At 37.1% G+C, this 14,555-nt stretch overlaps 1 protein-coding gene across 10 annotated transcripts in view; it reads left to right on the forward strand.

The window, feature by feature from the left end:
* The window catches only part of PTK2 (protein tyrosine kinase 2), a 230,038-nt gene that overhangs the window by 160,824 nt on the left and 54,659 nt on the right, over positions 1–14,555 (forward strand). For 5 of the 10 annotated variants that reach the window (XM_074831417.1, XM_074830880.1, XM_074830964.1 and 2 more), the window contains 3 exons: positions 1,169–1,221; positions 10,198–10,281; positions 11,492–11,509. In XM_074831417.1, the coding sequence (XP_074687518.1) occupies positions 1,169–1,221; positions 10,198–10,281; positions 11,492–11,509 (155 nt within the window). The remainder of the gene's footprint in view (positions 1–1,168; positions 1,222–10,197; positions 10,282–11,491; positions 11,510–14,555) is intronic. The other 5 variants (XM_074831148.1, XM_074831331.1, XM_074831671.1 and 2 more) reach the window with 2 other exon arrangements.

Here is a 14,555-nt window from a genome sequence, read left to right on the forward strand (position 1 = left end):
TCATTCTGTTTCTTCCTTGATTCCTGGAAGGAGTCCAGAATTGTTACTTTATTAACTTTTGGATGGCATATGGAACACAATTTGGTCTTGAATCTGCAAGAAACCAGCCACTTAGATACTAGTGGTTGCTCCTCCTTCACAGGTCCTGCTGCAGTCCTTGCTAGCCAGGTAGCTTTGTCATGGTGCAGAAGGAGAGGAGTTAAAATGCAGGGAGGAAAAGGAAATGAAAGTCCAGGCCGGAAGCAGTAAAATTGGTAAACTTAGTGTGGATTCATGTGGAAGAGGAAAATTTGTTTTTACTTAAATAGATACAACTGAGAAACACAAAATAACTTTGTAATTACATAAATATTATCCTTTTTTTTTTATTTGTAGGGATTTCTGGGATAAAATAAGGTTTGAAGGCAAAGCTACTTCCCATTTTTGGAACAGTTTACCAAAACTGAATTTGTACACTTGAGTCTGTTTAAACAAGGGCACCACATGTGCTGTTAGGCAAGCAGCAGAGGAATGGGCTGTTGTCAAATATATAAAACTATTAGCCAACACCATCTTGCATCTGGAAAGATTTGCCTTTGCCAGATGAAATTCCAGATTTCTGGAAGCATGAAGTGCAGTACTCTTGCTGTTTTACCGTTAAAATTGTACGTGAAAATAGTTCAGAAGAATTCATTGGAATTTCTATTACTAATGAACATTTATAGCTAACTACATTTAAATTTAATTGTTTTTCTTAATTTGCTTCACATGTAAATCAATTTAAAATTGTACAGGGTAAGTCATCTTACAAACAAAAATTCATACTTTATTTTCAGTAAATAGTACAGAAAGTAGAAGCACCATCAGATTACATTTGACAAAGCTTAGACACGCATGGATTGATCTTAAAAGTTTGTAGAACTTAGGTTTTGGTTTTTTTCCTTTAAATTTGCTCTGTCGTGAAGCAATATAGTAATTAAAACGGTAACGCATTCTTTCCGCTCTTACTCCCCCAGCTGGGTTTATAAATGGTAGATTCCTTTCTGACTTTCCTCCCCCTCAAAATCTGTCACTGTGGGAAATGGATTGGCCCTGCTAATTACAGTAGGTGCCCTGTTAGGATGAATTGCCAGTGTATGTGACCGTGAAGAATGTACAGCATTCAGCGATTCCAACCTCTGTTTTACAGGCTGGCCAACAATGAGAAGCAAGGAGTAAGGTCACACACAGTCTCTGTGTCAGGTAAGGCTCATTAAAAAAAAAAAAAGCAAGTTTGTTTATAAAGCTAGCAGATGTTTAGGCAGATTTTTCGCTCGCACTTAGCTCACTTCTTGCTACATGGCTATTGACTTTCGCAAGACTGTAGCTCTGCTGCCTTTGTAGTGCAGTTTCTGAAGAGAAACTTTTTGCAGCTATCCTGTGTAGTGTCGCTTGTGAGAACAGCCATATCCGTGCAGTAAGGCAGGGCCAGAATACTTCAAAGCAAGGCTGCTTGTCAATATTTTCACTTAGCTTTGTATTGAAGTAGAATATCCTGGGCTAGAACTTAAATTACCTGAGTATGTGTTAATTATGAAGGAGCAGCTTTGAAAAGTGAAAATAGGCAATTAAATATTAATCATCGCTTTTCGGAAAGAAGAAACTTAATAGCTATATTTTTGTAGCTGCTGTTTAGATCAAAGCACTTAATTTTTGCTATTGAAAATCACAAGTTAATTGAAGGATGAGCATGTGAGGTAATACATGTTGTTTCTATAGCTTACAGGCTTCTGAGATTTCTGTTAGTTACTGTGGGGTTTTTTAAGTTTTTATACTTTAGAGAGAACGTTTTTCTTTTACAGAATCTCAGAACAAGTCCTTTTGAGGAGTTGATTCAGTGTCTTAGTAGAAAATACATTTCTAAATCCTTATACATAACATTTATTAAGGAGATTTTTCAATACAAAAATGTATTAATATTATGACGTGTTCCTATAGATTTCTAGTATTTGGCCACGAACTTCAGGAACCAATACTGTGACCCAGTGGAGTGTCCACCTCTGACTTAAAGAGAGGCTACAGCCCCACTTTAACATTTATGTGAGAGCTTGGTAGCACATATTCAAAAACGCACATATTTCATACAAGAAGGAGAAAAGATGTTTGATTAATTTCCTACTTTTCAGATTCCTTTCCCCACCCTTAACCTCTTTTTAAAGATGTTTGCGATTCACCCCTTGGCATAGGAAGCCCAAGTAAACAGACCTTGTGCAAGAAAATACATGAGAGGATCTGGAATTAAAATGTGTATCAAGTTGCAGAGGTGTAATAGAGCTTCATCAGTTACTGTTACCTCTCAGAGTCAAATAGCAGCTCTTCTTCCTTCAGTACCTATCAAGCAAATGTGGTAGATAAGCTAGATAAGCATGAAGCATGGTTAGCATGTTCTCTCTTGGTTCTGACCTGCGTGGCTCATTTCAGCTTTTAGAAAAAGTTGCAGTTTCTTAAGTGCTTTGCTTTTTAATCACTCACACAAAAAAAAGCTAATCTTCAGGACAAAGAAGTCATATTCCGCTGCCACCTCAAATTTTCACCCTTTCAATTTTTCCAAGAAAGCTGATATACTTTTACTATTAAAAGCAGTAATAAATGCTTATTTTGTGATCCTTTATTGCTGTCAATTTGCCTTTGCAAATTTAGGTATCTTTTGTTTGATGCGTTATATCTAAAATACTCGTGTCTCAGAGCACAAACTTGCTTCTTCTCTACTCTCAAAAGTACTATTTTGATTTTAATGTAGGGAAGTTAGTTGTAATACCACATAACCAGCGTTTAGGGCATCACATAAAGGTGAACGATGGGCAAATGAGAGCTTTGCTGTAGCACCAGAGAAGAAATAGATGTAGCAGCGCTGGAGTTGAGCTGGTTGTTCAAGTGAATGTCAAGGAAACTGTAAGGTGCAAAGCTGGCTCCTGATGCCATAAAACAATAAAATTAAACCTGAAAATATCCTTCTCTTTCTTTCCAATACCAAAATCCAATTAGGTATTTTTCTTGTATTGTAGTAAGGTTTTATATCTTTCCACAATGAAATCATTGTGCCTGATGCTTCTTTTTTATACCGTGTTACAAACCGCTGGAAACGCTGACATAATACTGGAATGATTCAAGCCATTGCATTTATTATTCTCAAGGGTTTCTTCTTCTTTTAATATAATAAGTGTACATAGAACAGAGACATACTTTTTTTGTTGTTTCGGTTTTTTGCCCCAGAATTACTTGAAATGCATCAAATGAGGCATGAATGTCAGTATATTAAATTTAAAACCACAGACAGATTGTTGAGATGAAGTTGCATGATAAAGGTTTTTCCTTGAGAGGTGCTTTCTCTAAGAGTAGCAAGACTTCAGAGACTTCTCTTAAGTCCCCAAAGGAATCAACTTGTTATAAAGGAAGTCATACTTCATGTAGATGTGACGAAGTGTCACTCCTGTTCTCTCATGTAACTGATCCATCAGTATGGAACAGCGGAGGCAACAGATGTACATAATGTTCAGTTAACCCCAGAGTTACAGGTCAGCAGAGTCTGACAGCTGACAGCATCCAGTGCAAAGCCAGCTGTGGGTGATGCTATCTTGGTTTGCAGAATAAGAGCTTTTCTCTGGTGACATTTAAATGACTTAGAGCTAAGGGCTTCAAATAAGACAAGCTTTTATAACTTACTGACAGCTGTAACGTCCTTCATGCCTTTGATACTTTAAATCATAAATTAACTCTGACGTTTGTTTTCAGTGAGATTGTTCTCCTTTGTTTAGACCTCTCCCAGTGCTAAAGCTAAATGGCAAAAATCTGAGACAGGCAGGAAAATCAAGCAGACATATTTATAGTATTAACACCCTTAGTTCTAAAGGAAAGTTTCACAGTGAGTTCCCCACCACAGTTTGGGGCAACCAGCAATAGCCAGAAACCAGCATGAAACATGATTTGATGGTCTAAAAGTCCAGGTATTTGTCTGAAGTTTTGTAAGTTTAAAAACGAGCCTGTTAATGAAAGACACCTTGTCTGTCTTACTGAAATACTAATATACCTTGAAATATTTCTCGTCTAGTGAAATGAAAATTTGTTCTTTCCAAGTGTTTCAGTATTCCAAAGCATACAAAGATAGAAGGGTTTTCAATACTTCTTTTTTTTTTTTTTTTGCTCTAAATAAAGGCCATTTCAAACTAGTGAAGTGTGAAGTTGGTTTCAGGAATCCAGAGCAGCAGAATGCTGAACCTGGGAGCCAAGAAGTGTTCTCTTATGGCTGTGTGTCACTGAACCAGGTTTCACCACACACCTTTCCCTGCATGCTTCTGTTTCTTACGGTATTATTTGTCTGCCTTGCTTCTCCAAATTTAATGTTCCTTGCAGTGGGCACTGTCTTTCCCTGTGTGCAAGTAAGATGCCTGCCAGATTTCCTCTGTTTTTTAAAGCATAGCAATAATTTTATCCCTCAAATTTTACATTTGCATGTGTGTAGGATTATAAATAAGCATAAATAAGAAGTCCAATTAAATGAGTTGGATTTTAGATTTCTTTGGTATTCATCTGATGTTTTGGTTTAAGCTACTGTGATTCACCAGAAGCAATGAGTCTTTTAGCTAATAGATAGTTCCAACTTTTATCTCCTTCTACTTCTGTCTTTACATTAAAAAAGAATTCTTTGTACTTAGCCAAGAGTGTACCCTCAGGAAACAGTAAGGCTAAACTATTTGCTCTGTGTAAATAGTATATCAAATTTGTAAGCAGCAGCATACCAGTTTACTATAATTTTATTGACTAGATTTCCGGCTGTTTTGCTTGGAGTCACCTTATTAAAATGCTCTACTCTAGTCTACAGGAACTTATTTTGGCCAGCAGTTTGTTTTGAAATAGCAAACATTAGCCTTAGTAAGGTGATGCATATATTTCCTGATACTCGTATTTCCAAAAATAATAATTTACCTAGTCAATTATATGTTATAAAAAGTTCTTCATAAAATGAAATTAATAAAACCGTACTTTGCTTGCTCCCTTCTTACATAAATGCTCTCTGACACAGAGTTCTTTAGTTTCTTCTGCCCCATCCTTGCTTATATAAATATGACCAGGAAGAATAAATATGCTTTTGCATCCCTTGGCTAATCGCTGTGCCTCCTTTGCACTAGAGAATTCTGTGGACATAAATTTTTTTAATCATAGCTCAAATGTTGCTTTACATGCAGTGCTACAGAATATGACATTTCAGGCCCACTTGTTTCAGCGAGTATTGAACAAGCAGAGTATTGAACAAGTCTTGGCAATGTTAGGTTCTTGGCAGTGGTAGGTTTACAGTTGGGCTCAATAATCTTAAGGGTCTTTTCCAACCTAAATGATTCTGTGATTCTAAGCAGTCACTCTTGGCATTTGGATATTCAGGTACTGCCGAGTAAAATAACGTGTTTGTAAGGAGGGAGGTGTAACTGGAAAGATGACAGTAAGGAAGAAGATGAGCCATTCTGCAGGAGCCAGCACAAGGCGTGTGCCTGAAGAGGGTTTTTAGGGCCTGCCACAGGGTTGGTCTTGGTTCAAAGGGGGTGCTAGTTTTGCAGCTTTAGCGTGTGCTGCTTTGGTGAAGGAAATTGAAAGCTGTCTGAAAATATGGTCCCTGTTTCAGATGTTAAGGCAGACTGTTCGAGTCATCTCAGTAACAAACCCCAGGACACACGCGTTTAAAAGGGAAAAAAATATTTATTCATCATCTTGTTCCCTAGCTGGTTAGTAACACACGTAGCATTTTAAAGTAAAAAGGGGTGTAGCTGTAAGTGCATGGTAATATGATGGCATAAGTTTCTAATAATGCTGGTGTGCCATTGCCTCGTTGTAGAGGAAAAAAAGAAAATTTGTTTGCTCAGTGGCTCTGTAAGAAGTTATAACTGTACCCCATGGTTTAGATCTGTCCAGTAACATGCCCCACAAAGGAGAAATCGGGTCTCTTGGAGAGAGTTTTCTTACAGGAATTGAAGGATTTTATCATCCTGAAAGACAGGCTTCTCAGCTAGTTTCCAGGTTCTGCCTTAGCATCACAGATTTATAGTATAATATCATTACACTTAAATCACGTACGGTGGTTAACTCCTGATCATGGCAGTGAAGTGGCATGAGAGTTCTTCTCTAAGGTGCTACTGATGAGCAGATCCTGAGTTTGAAGTAGTTGCCACTTTAGTCATACCACTTAACCTGAAATTTCAGTTTGAATGAAAAACATTCTCTTTTAAATGAGATAAGCATGCTTTAAGTGAGATTTTAGTATGCAGAAAAAATTATATGGTATAGTAAATCTGTGAGAGGGACTTTCAGTAGGTTACCTAGAACAAACTGAAATATAGCAGGAGCCACATGCCAAAATGCAGCAAACAGGAGAGAAAAAATGACTAAAAGTATTCACCTGATTTCACCATTACAACAATTAAGAATGTTCTTAATGAAAGAGCTGTGAGCATACAAACGGACCTGAATGTATGTGTGAATGATGAGGGCTAATCAAGCTGTGAACAAGGATGGAAAGATAAATAAGATTTTATTGAATCACTTCTGCTTGCAAAGCACAGTGTGTGCTCTGTTTCATGATTCCTGTGCTCAAAATGAAGGTCTGCCCTGTGCTCAACTCTGAAAGAGTTTCTTGTGTGGGACTTGTATTTCCTAGTTCCATTTGAATTAGTTGGTAGGGGAAGAAGGTGTTCTTTGCTTGAGGTTGTAAAGGTGGGAGTTTTTTTCATGTTCATTTTATCAAGTCACTCCAAAAAGACAATGCTGAAAAGTGTAAGTAAATTTTTGAGATGAAAAATTTTATCTTAAGTACTTACAACTATGTCTGCTAGCTCAATTATGTCATACTCTACAGCTCACTTCTGAAAAGAAAGACTAACAGCCTTAACATAAATTGCATAGTTATACATTCACATTACTAAGTAATTAGAGGAATATAAAGGCTCTTCACAGCTGTAGCTCTGCCATATGTGGGAGACATTCAAGCCTAAGATTTATTGCAGATTAATTTTACAAACCTTGAGCAAGTCATTAGCCTCCCAAGTTCACGGAGTTACTTGTTTCTTAACTCACCCAGCTGTTCTGCTAATTAATAAGATAATACAGTTAAAAATACCCTTAATGTTAATAAATTACAATATTTCAGATTCCCATCACAGTTGAACAGATTGGTGGTGTTATCTTTTTGTATTTTAGACTGACTGAAATGCTTCTTTTCCTGCCCAAGAAGAGCAGAATGAACTGTGGAGTCAGTCTAAACAGGTTGCCTCCCTATCAGTGCCTAGGAAGTTACTGCATTCCTTTCATCAGTCTGTGTCGTTGCTTAAAGAATTCTTCCCCTCCTACTCTCCTCCTTTGTGATCCATTCATTTGATATGAGCAGACACTTCTGCTTCGCTAGTAATGACACTGGAGTATGACTAAAGAAACGTTCCATGCAGTATTAGGTTTGGGGTTTTGTTGTTTATGTATAAACATACTTGATGTGACAACAGCGTAGGGCTCATTTTATTTCAAAATCTTGAAGACAAATGGATTTATTACTTCTACAGATTTTTTTCAGGGTTTTCCATCAAACTGGTTCAGGAATGTATAACTAAAATAGAATGGAACATTATCAGTTTCAGCCTCCCAGCGTTGATTATCTGTTCATACAAGCCTAATGAGGAGCTCCAGTAGTAACTGCCCTCTAGCCTGGTCGCTTCCTTTCTAACATAACCTGTTGCATAGCAAGTGATTTGGTCTTTTCATACACAATAATTTTAGTACGGAGAAGAGGAACTATATAAAAAAAAGTCCAGTGAAGTCTTCAGCAGCATTTCTGAGCATTAGGGGCATTTAGGTAGGCGGTAGCAACACCCTGGCTGGAGGCTGGTGTGAAATTGTGGAAATCCTTCTAAGCAGTAGTCATTTCAAGGAGGTACCTTAAGCTCCTCAAAAAGTGTTGGAACGTCTGTTTGTTGGATTTTTCTTAACTTGGAATCAACTCTTTAAACTCTTTACCTAAATAAACTTTCTTTTGTAGCTAGACTTGAAGACATGGTAAGTTTAGGGCAAAGCAATCTTCCATTTAGTCTGGCAGAACAGTTGAACAAACTTTAGACAATAAATCGTAAAGGCAAAGTTTGAAATACGGAAGACTGGTTGGACTCCGTGTCACAGGGCATCAGGATCCACACATGATGAACTAAAAACTCTTTTGCCATTTCAGTCTGCCTTTCATATGAAATAGGTGAGTCAGGTTTCAGTCAGCTTCTGCCACCCATGTATCAATGTAAGAGTGAACAGCATTTCAGCATTTCAAGCCTAAATTAGCTATGTAGCCTGAGCAGTCAGGTCAAGAGTTGAAACATCTCTTTCCTTTTAGATAGCTTGCATTGCTTCCAGCGACTCTATACCTGTTCTTGTGTTTCAGTACAGAGTATTGGATTCCTTTATTCTTATTTCAATACCTTTTCAGTAGTCTCTTAAAATAGCTGTAGTACTTTTTTCTTTTCTTTCATACTATGTCTGAAGCTTTTTATGAATGTTACCTCAGGTTTGTGTTAGAATGATAGTGCTGAAAATTGTGTTATGTGGTGTTAGGAAGATAAGTCCCTAGGAGTGCAGTAACGTGGTATACACAGAAATGCTGATACACTAACTTACTCAATAATTTTGCCCTCTCCTTTCACCTCTTAGTTTTTAGCGTTGAATCTGATTAATGTTCTGTCATTTTCAATGACATGTAAATTTTCAAAATTGATAAATGATTTCTGTTTAATCACCCCAGCAGTTCTTACGATGGTACTTTTTTGTCGTTTAGGATGCAATGATAAATCTCACCCACTTGTTTTAACTTTGGATTAAAATTGCCATCTTAGCGAAGCAAGGGTTGTAAATAATAGTGCATTATCCATTAGATTTGCATGCGTGAAATTCAACATGCAGCCTCCACATTGCACAGTGATTGAAACACACTTAATACACCTTTAAAAAAATTCTGCGCATTATCCCTCAAAATCTGGCCACTAAAAAGTGCACAACTGCGTATAAGATGGTGCTTTCATGAAGTATAGCTGCTTTGATGGTTCTTGGGTTTTCAGAATCTATGAATAATGTGAAGTTATTTTTATTAAAAGGTAATTGTCCTTTTCCACCCTTCCTCCACTCCTCCCACCACTGACCAGTATGCTGCTGCTGTCGTACTGGGTTGCTCTTTTAACACCTGTACCTCCTGCCTGTATAACTCAAGGTGGCTGGACCTCGCTCTCGAGTTTTGACTGTGAAGGACTAGCAGCAACAAGATGCAGGTTTTTGGTTGAACAGGTTTTTAAACCGCCTCTCGCATTTCCTGAGATAGAGGAGAGAGGGAGAAGAGGAAAGCAGAGAGGAGCAAATAGATAACGAGAAGTAAAAGGAGCAGCTATCCCCAGGTTTTTAGTGTCGTCTTGTGGCCTTTGTCACCTTGTGAAAGCAGTTGTGGCTTCTTTGTACCTCCTCCTACTCTAAAATATCTCTCCTCCTGATAAGGGCTTTACTAATGAAATGCAGTAGGTTGACTAGGAAAGGGGACAGTGAGGACAGTGCCATGGGGCCCTCACCCAGAGGTCCTTGGAGAGCTAGAATATCGATTGGCAAGACAGGTCTGCACTGACGATAAAACTCCAGTGGCAGATTTCAGATCATAAAACATGTCAGTGTTGTATTTCAGTGGGACAGAGAAACTGTGTTTTCCTGCTGTGTGAAATACTTGTTTTGTGTAAAGTTCTTTTAAGGGTCCAGAAAGTCAATACGTCCATGTTTAAGTCTGGTGACTGACACTTAAATCAGAATTTAACTGTAGCACAGTCCAGTAGAACTTAGATGGGGAGCTTGCAAAAGTGGGTTACACTGCTGGGATAGACAATGCTTTTTGGGTTGTCAGTGGATGGTATATATGGTTGGCAAAAGCTGACTTTTTAATAGATTCTAGTCTCACTTTTAAAAATTGAAATAAGAATAACTTTGCTGTAGAATGGAATTTGAAGGAAAATACCAGATATGCTTTAAAGTTTCAACAACCTTCGTATATCCGTTTGCGTATACAGAATTGTAATGTAAACCTTTACTTTTATGTTCATTCATTGTAGATGTTCTCTCCAGTCTCTTTTCTTTTATTTCCAAATAATTTGTTTCTGTTTTTCTCTTTCCTTTTCTTGCCTCTTTGTAAAGGAGTCAATCACTGTCAGCATAAAGTAAAGAAAGCTAGACGCTTTCTCCCTTTCGTCTTCTGTTCCCATGAGCCGCCGCCTAAGGGTACTGCACTGCTCTTTGTATAGGGCTGCCTTATTAACCCAAAAGCTGAATATACTAACGCAGTTACTGTTTTTTTTACTACTTTAGCCTCAGGTAAACAGAGTTCCAAGAATAATTTCATTAAATTTCTGCTACCCCTTTCCTCCTATTGAATTGGATTTTCATGCAGTGTCACAAACTTGCTGGTCCTCATTTTTATGGGGGACTTAGTTTTAAGCATCATATTCTACAATGATAAACATGTTAATAATTTCATTTATATAGCTATGCAGCCCCTGTATACTCGTGGGGGTTTTGGTTAATGTGTTTTTACTTCATTCTTGGACCCCTGATATAGCATGCTTATGAATGAAATAGAATAGCAACAACAAGCATCAGCTTAAGATCACTTTGAATTAAATATTGAACACAGTGATGCTTTTGGCTGCATACTGGTTCAGCATTTGGTCTGGACCAGTTTGGCTTTGTTAGGGGTAAGAAGAATTGGAGTAATAGGTGCATTACTTTTACAACATTAATGCTCATTTTCCTTTTATTTATAAATAATGTCTAAAGTGCATCAGCTTGTGCTGTGGGTGTTGGTGTGGAATAGGGCCGCTACCATAAATTTGGAATATGGTGCTCATTTGAACAGCTTCCCAGTAGAGTTGATCCATTTGAAACTGGTTTAAATTTCAGCTTTGTAAAACTGCAATATGCTCTGTATAATTAATACTTAGATGGTTCCATTTCTTACTCATGTCTTAGTGATAGCCCAGGATTGCATTTCCTTTGAAAGGGTGAACACCAACTCTAGTTACCCGAAGTCATAAGTGTGTGTGAAAAGTCCAATTGAACTGACTCATCTGGCTTTAGATTTATTTTGTACTGGAGTATTGACTTAAATCAGAAATTGGCATTTCTTAACAATGCATTAAAATAGTTTCACTTCCAAATTTAATTTTTGTGTAAATTTGTGTTTGAAAGTCAATAACTCTGTTTCATCATACAAGCTTCTTAGAACATATCTTTGTCCCTTGGGTTTTAGGTGAGAAGTCTTAAATTCTGCTACTTTTCTGGTTTCTCTTGAGTCAGGTATATAATATAACTGCAGTCTGAATACTTTTGGATTACTCATGAATTTAATAGTATATTTCCCCCTTCCCCTTCTCTGTCCCTTCTCTCTCCCCCTCTGTTTTTCTCTTTCCTTGCATGCCACCTGGATCTGCAGATGAAATTAGTGGGGACGGTAATATGTTTTCTAGTCTGTGTGTTACTAACGTGCAATATGCAACTCTTATATCCATGTACCACTTAATGCGCATTTCAGTAATAAATTTTATACAGATTTAATATTAAAAAGCAGTCTGCTTTGGACGTTAGCCAATAAATATTGTACTTTACAGGCTGTGCAACTAACACTTTCTGCTAAACTGGAATTGAGAAAGGAAAAACGATTTCAAACACAGAGGGATGCGGTATTGCATGTGTTTGCAATGAGAGCTTTGGCACGATGCAAAGGAGGTTTAGAGGTTTGCAAGAGTTGTCCATTCAGTTTGATTGAAATGGTTGTATCACAGAAATTTTTCGGTCAGTGGGCGAGGTCAATGGATGTAAGACATGAGAAATTAGTCTACTAAGTGTTGCTTCAAAGGCATGGTAGCATCAGAGTGCTCTGTAGTCCACTACTGCTCCTTGCATTAAAAGAAGCTGTACCAGATAGATTAATGTAGATTGAATACATGAAATATTAATCAGGTTTCAGCTACCCCAAATGCTAATCTTAAAGACAGATTTTAATGTTTTTCTTCAAAACTTTGCAACTTACTACAAAATATTTAACTCCTTCAGACTGCGTAAATCTTTTTTTCTTGAACATACTGACTTGCTATCCTCTGAAAACAAGTTGGGTTTTAGTTTTGTTTTTTAAAGAGATTTTTAGGTATTTTTCTAAAGGATTCCACCTGATGTTGGGAAAAAATCAAACTGCTAATACTGATAGTGTATGTATCTTTATTCTCATAAAAGGGAGGTACTAAAAGGGCATAAAAAGCAGTATGCAAAGGAAGGCGATAAGGAGAAACAGAGATAATGTCTTGTGGCCTTCCTCTCAGTAAAATATAAAGAGCACGTATAACTTTTCACCTCCTTTCTCTCCTTCAGATATAAATCAAAGATAATACTATCCCAATTTTCTTTCTTTTCTTAAAACATTAAAAACTCAAAGGACATTTTTTCTCTCATAAATTCAGAAAGTGTATTTCAGATACTGACCCTACATAGCTTTTGATTGGTGCTTGTCTTCTTTTGTAAATTATGGGCTCTGATAAATGGGAAAAAAATCACGAAAAGGGCAATTTCAAACATGTAGTTAAAGTCATGGATTAGCTATTATGGATTTAATACCCTAGGATGTTTTTTTTCTACTGTTTAATAAATGCATTCAGATTTAGTAAAGCTCCAATTACGTCACTGATCTGTTCCACCACGATTGTATCTTTGTCCAAAAGCGACCTGTTTCTTTTTCTGTCTAAAAGAATCTGGGATTGACCAATGGCTGAAGAGCTTCAGTGCTGATTTTAAAATGTGTGAGAGAGCAGCGATAATGAGCCCTACTTTTAAATCTTAGTTTTTCTAGACTTATCAAGGGCCTTGATGATAGACCATCTCCTGGAATTGCTGCTTTGTTGTGTTTAGCCCTTGAGACTGCTGTAACACATTCTTCTTCGGAAAGCAACCTGCGGAGCCTTGCCCAGCTGAGTTTTGCTTTAGACTCCGTGTAGGTTCTGGAATATCTCTTAACAGACATAGTCTTAGCAGACTTGGTAACAGTCTCATAATACATGACTCTTAACTGTGGGGTAAAGACTGCACGTGAGGGAGGTCAGTTATCATTGTTGCAGAACACTTTGAGCAGATCAGTGTTAATGCCTTGATTGAATTTTCCTTTAATTCCCAGAAACAATGCGAGACATGTAGGAATTATTTTCTGAATTCTTACTATATATTCCTTTCCAGAGTGTAAATGTGTAACAAGAAATACTGATTTAGTTAATTCATAGATTTAATTTATTTGGATTGACTGCTGAAGATCCTTTTAGTTTCTGGCCGGTTTTGGGCGATGTATCAAAACCGTATAAAGTTCTCTGCAGTGTTCTGATAATACTTTTATTATGAAATAACTTCATTAATTTAAAATAGCGAGATGAACAAGCCAAGCCATTTATCGCATCTTGTAAGTACTGTTCCAGAATCAGTGTGTCCAAAGTGTGACAAAAGTGTTTGGTTTTTTAAAGACCAGTGTGGCACCAGTTCTAGTTTCCAAACTTTTAAAATTCTTCTCAAATATGTTTATAATATCATTCATTCAGGTTTTTTTACATAAAGAACTTTCTAGTACCCTCAAATACTAGCTTGTAACAATAGTTATATTACAGGTACAGTTAAATTACAGTTATAGTTAATATACCACACTTAAAAGTTAAAAACATCTTACCACAATATTGCGAGGAAGCAGGGTGATTTATCCTCATCACATTGGTGTCACACTAATGATTTCTTTCAAATGGATGCTTATTTTTTATAGTAAACTAGGGCTTATTTTCTACAAAAACATTAGTTTACAATGTAGGGAGGGAAAATCATACAAAAAAGAGATTAGTGCCTTGCAGTATGCTGCCTGTTTAGAATTATGCACTGTCTTTATAATTAATTGAATTTTCATTAGGTGACTCTGTTTTGCTGTGTCGTAAGTGGAAATTGCCTAGCAAAAATTTAAATGGCATAGAATTTCCTGATTCTTTTTTTACAAGACATGCTATATTCCTACAGGAGTCTGAAAAAAAACCACTTTAATTTCATTTAAGTAGTATGAAGTTAGGATCATAAAACTACATTTATTCACTGAAGTGTTTTGCACTTCAGAGGTTATAGGCAACCTGTAGTTTCCCAGCTGTTAAATATTCAGTTCATCTGAAAATTAAGTTTCTTGTTTATGTATGTGGATATTTATGAGCCTTTCTCTGGTTTCAGAGTTGGCTTAAGTTGGTTGAACTGAGGGCTGCTGCCAAAAAGGATCATCCCATCCTTCTTTCCACTCTCACTGTGGCTTTGTCGCATTCACCACTCAGAAACCATACCTCTAGAAATGATGCCAGGGAGGTGTAGGGATATACATATGCTCCAGGGCAGATGGGGAAAAAGGGGGAGTAAATCATACCTTTTAGAGGTGGCCTAAAACCAACCACCTGAAACCAACCGTGAAAACTGCATACGGGATTTGAAATGATTAAATT

Source organism: Strix aluco, chromosome 1 (genome assembly GCF_031877795.1).
Source record: "Strix aluco isolate bStrAlu1 chromosome 1, bStrAlu1.hap1, whole genome shotgun sequence".
In the NCBI taxonomy this organism is placed as follows: Eukaryota; Metazoa; Chordata; class Aves; order Strigiformes; family Strigidae; genus Strix; species Strix aluco.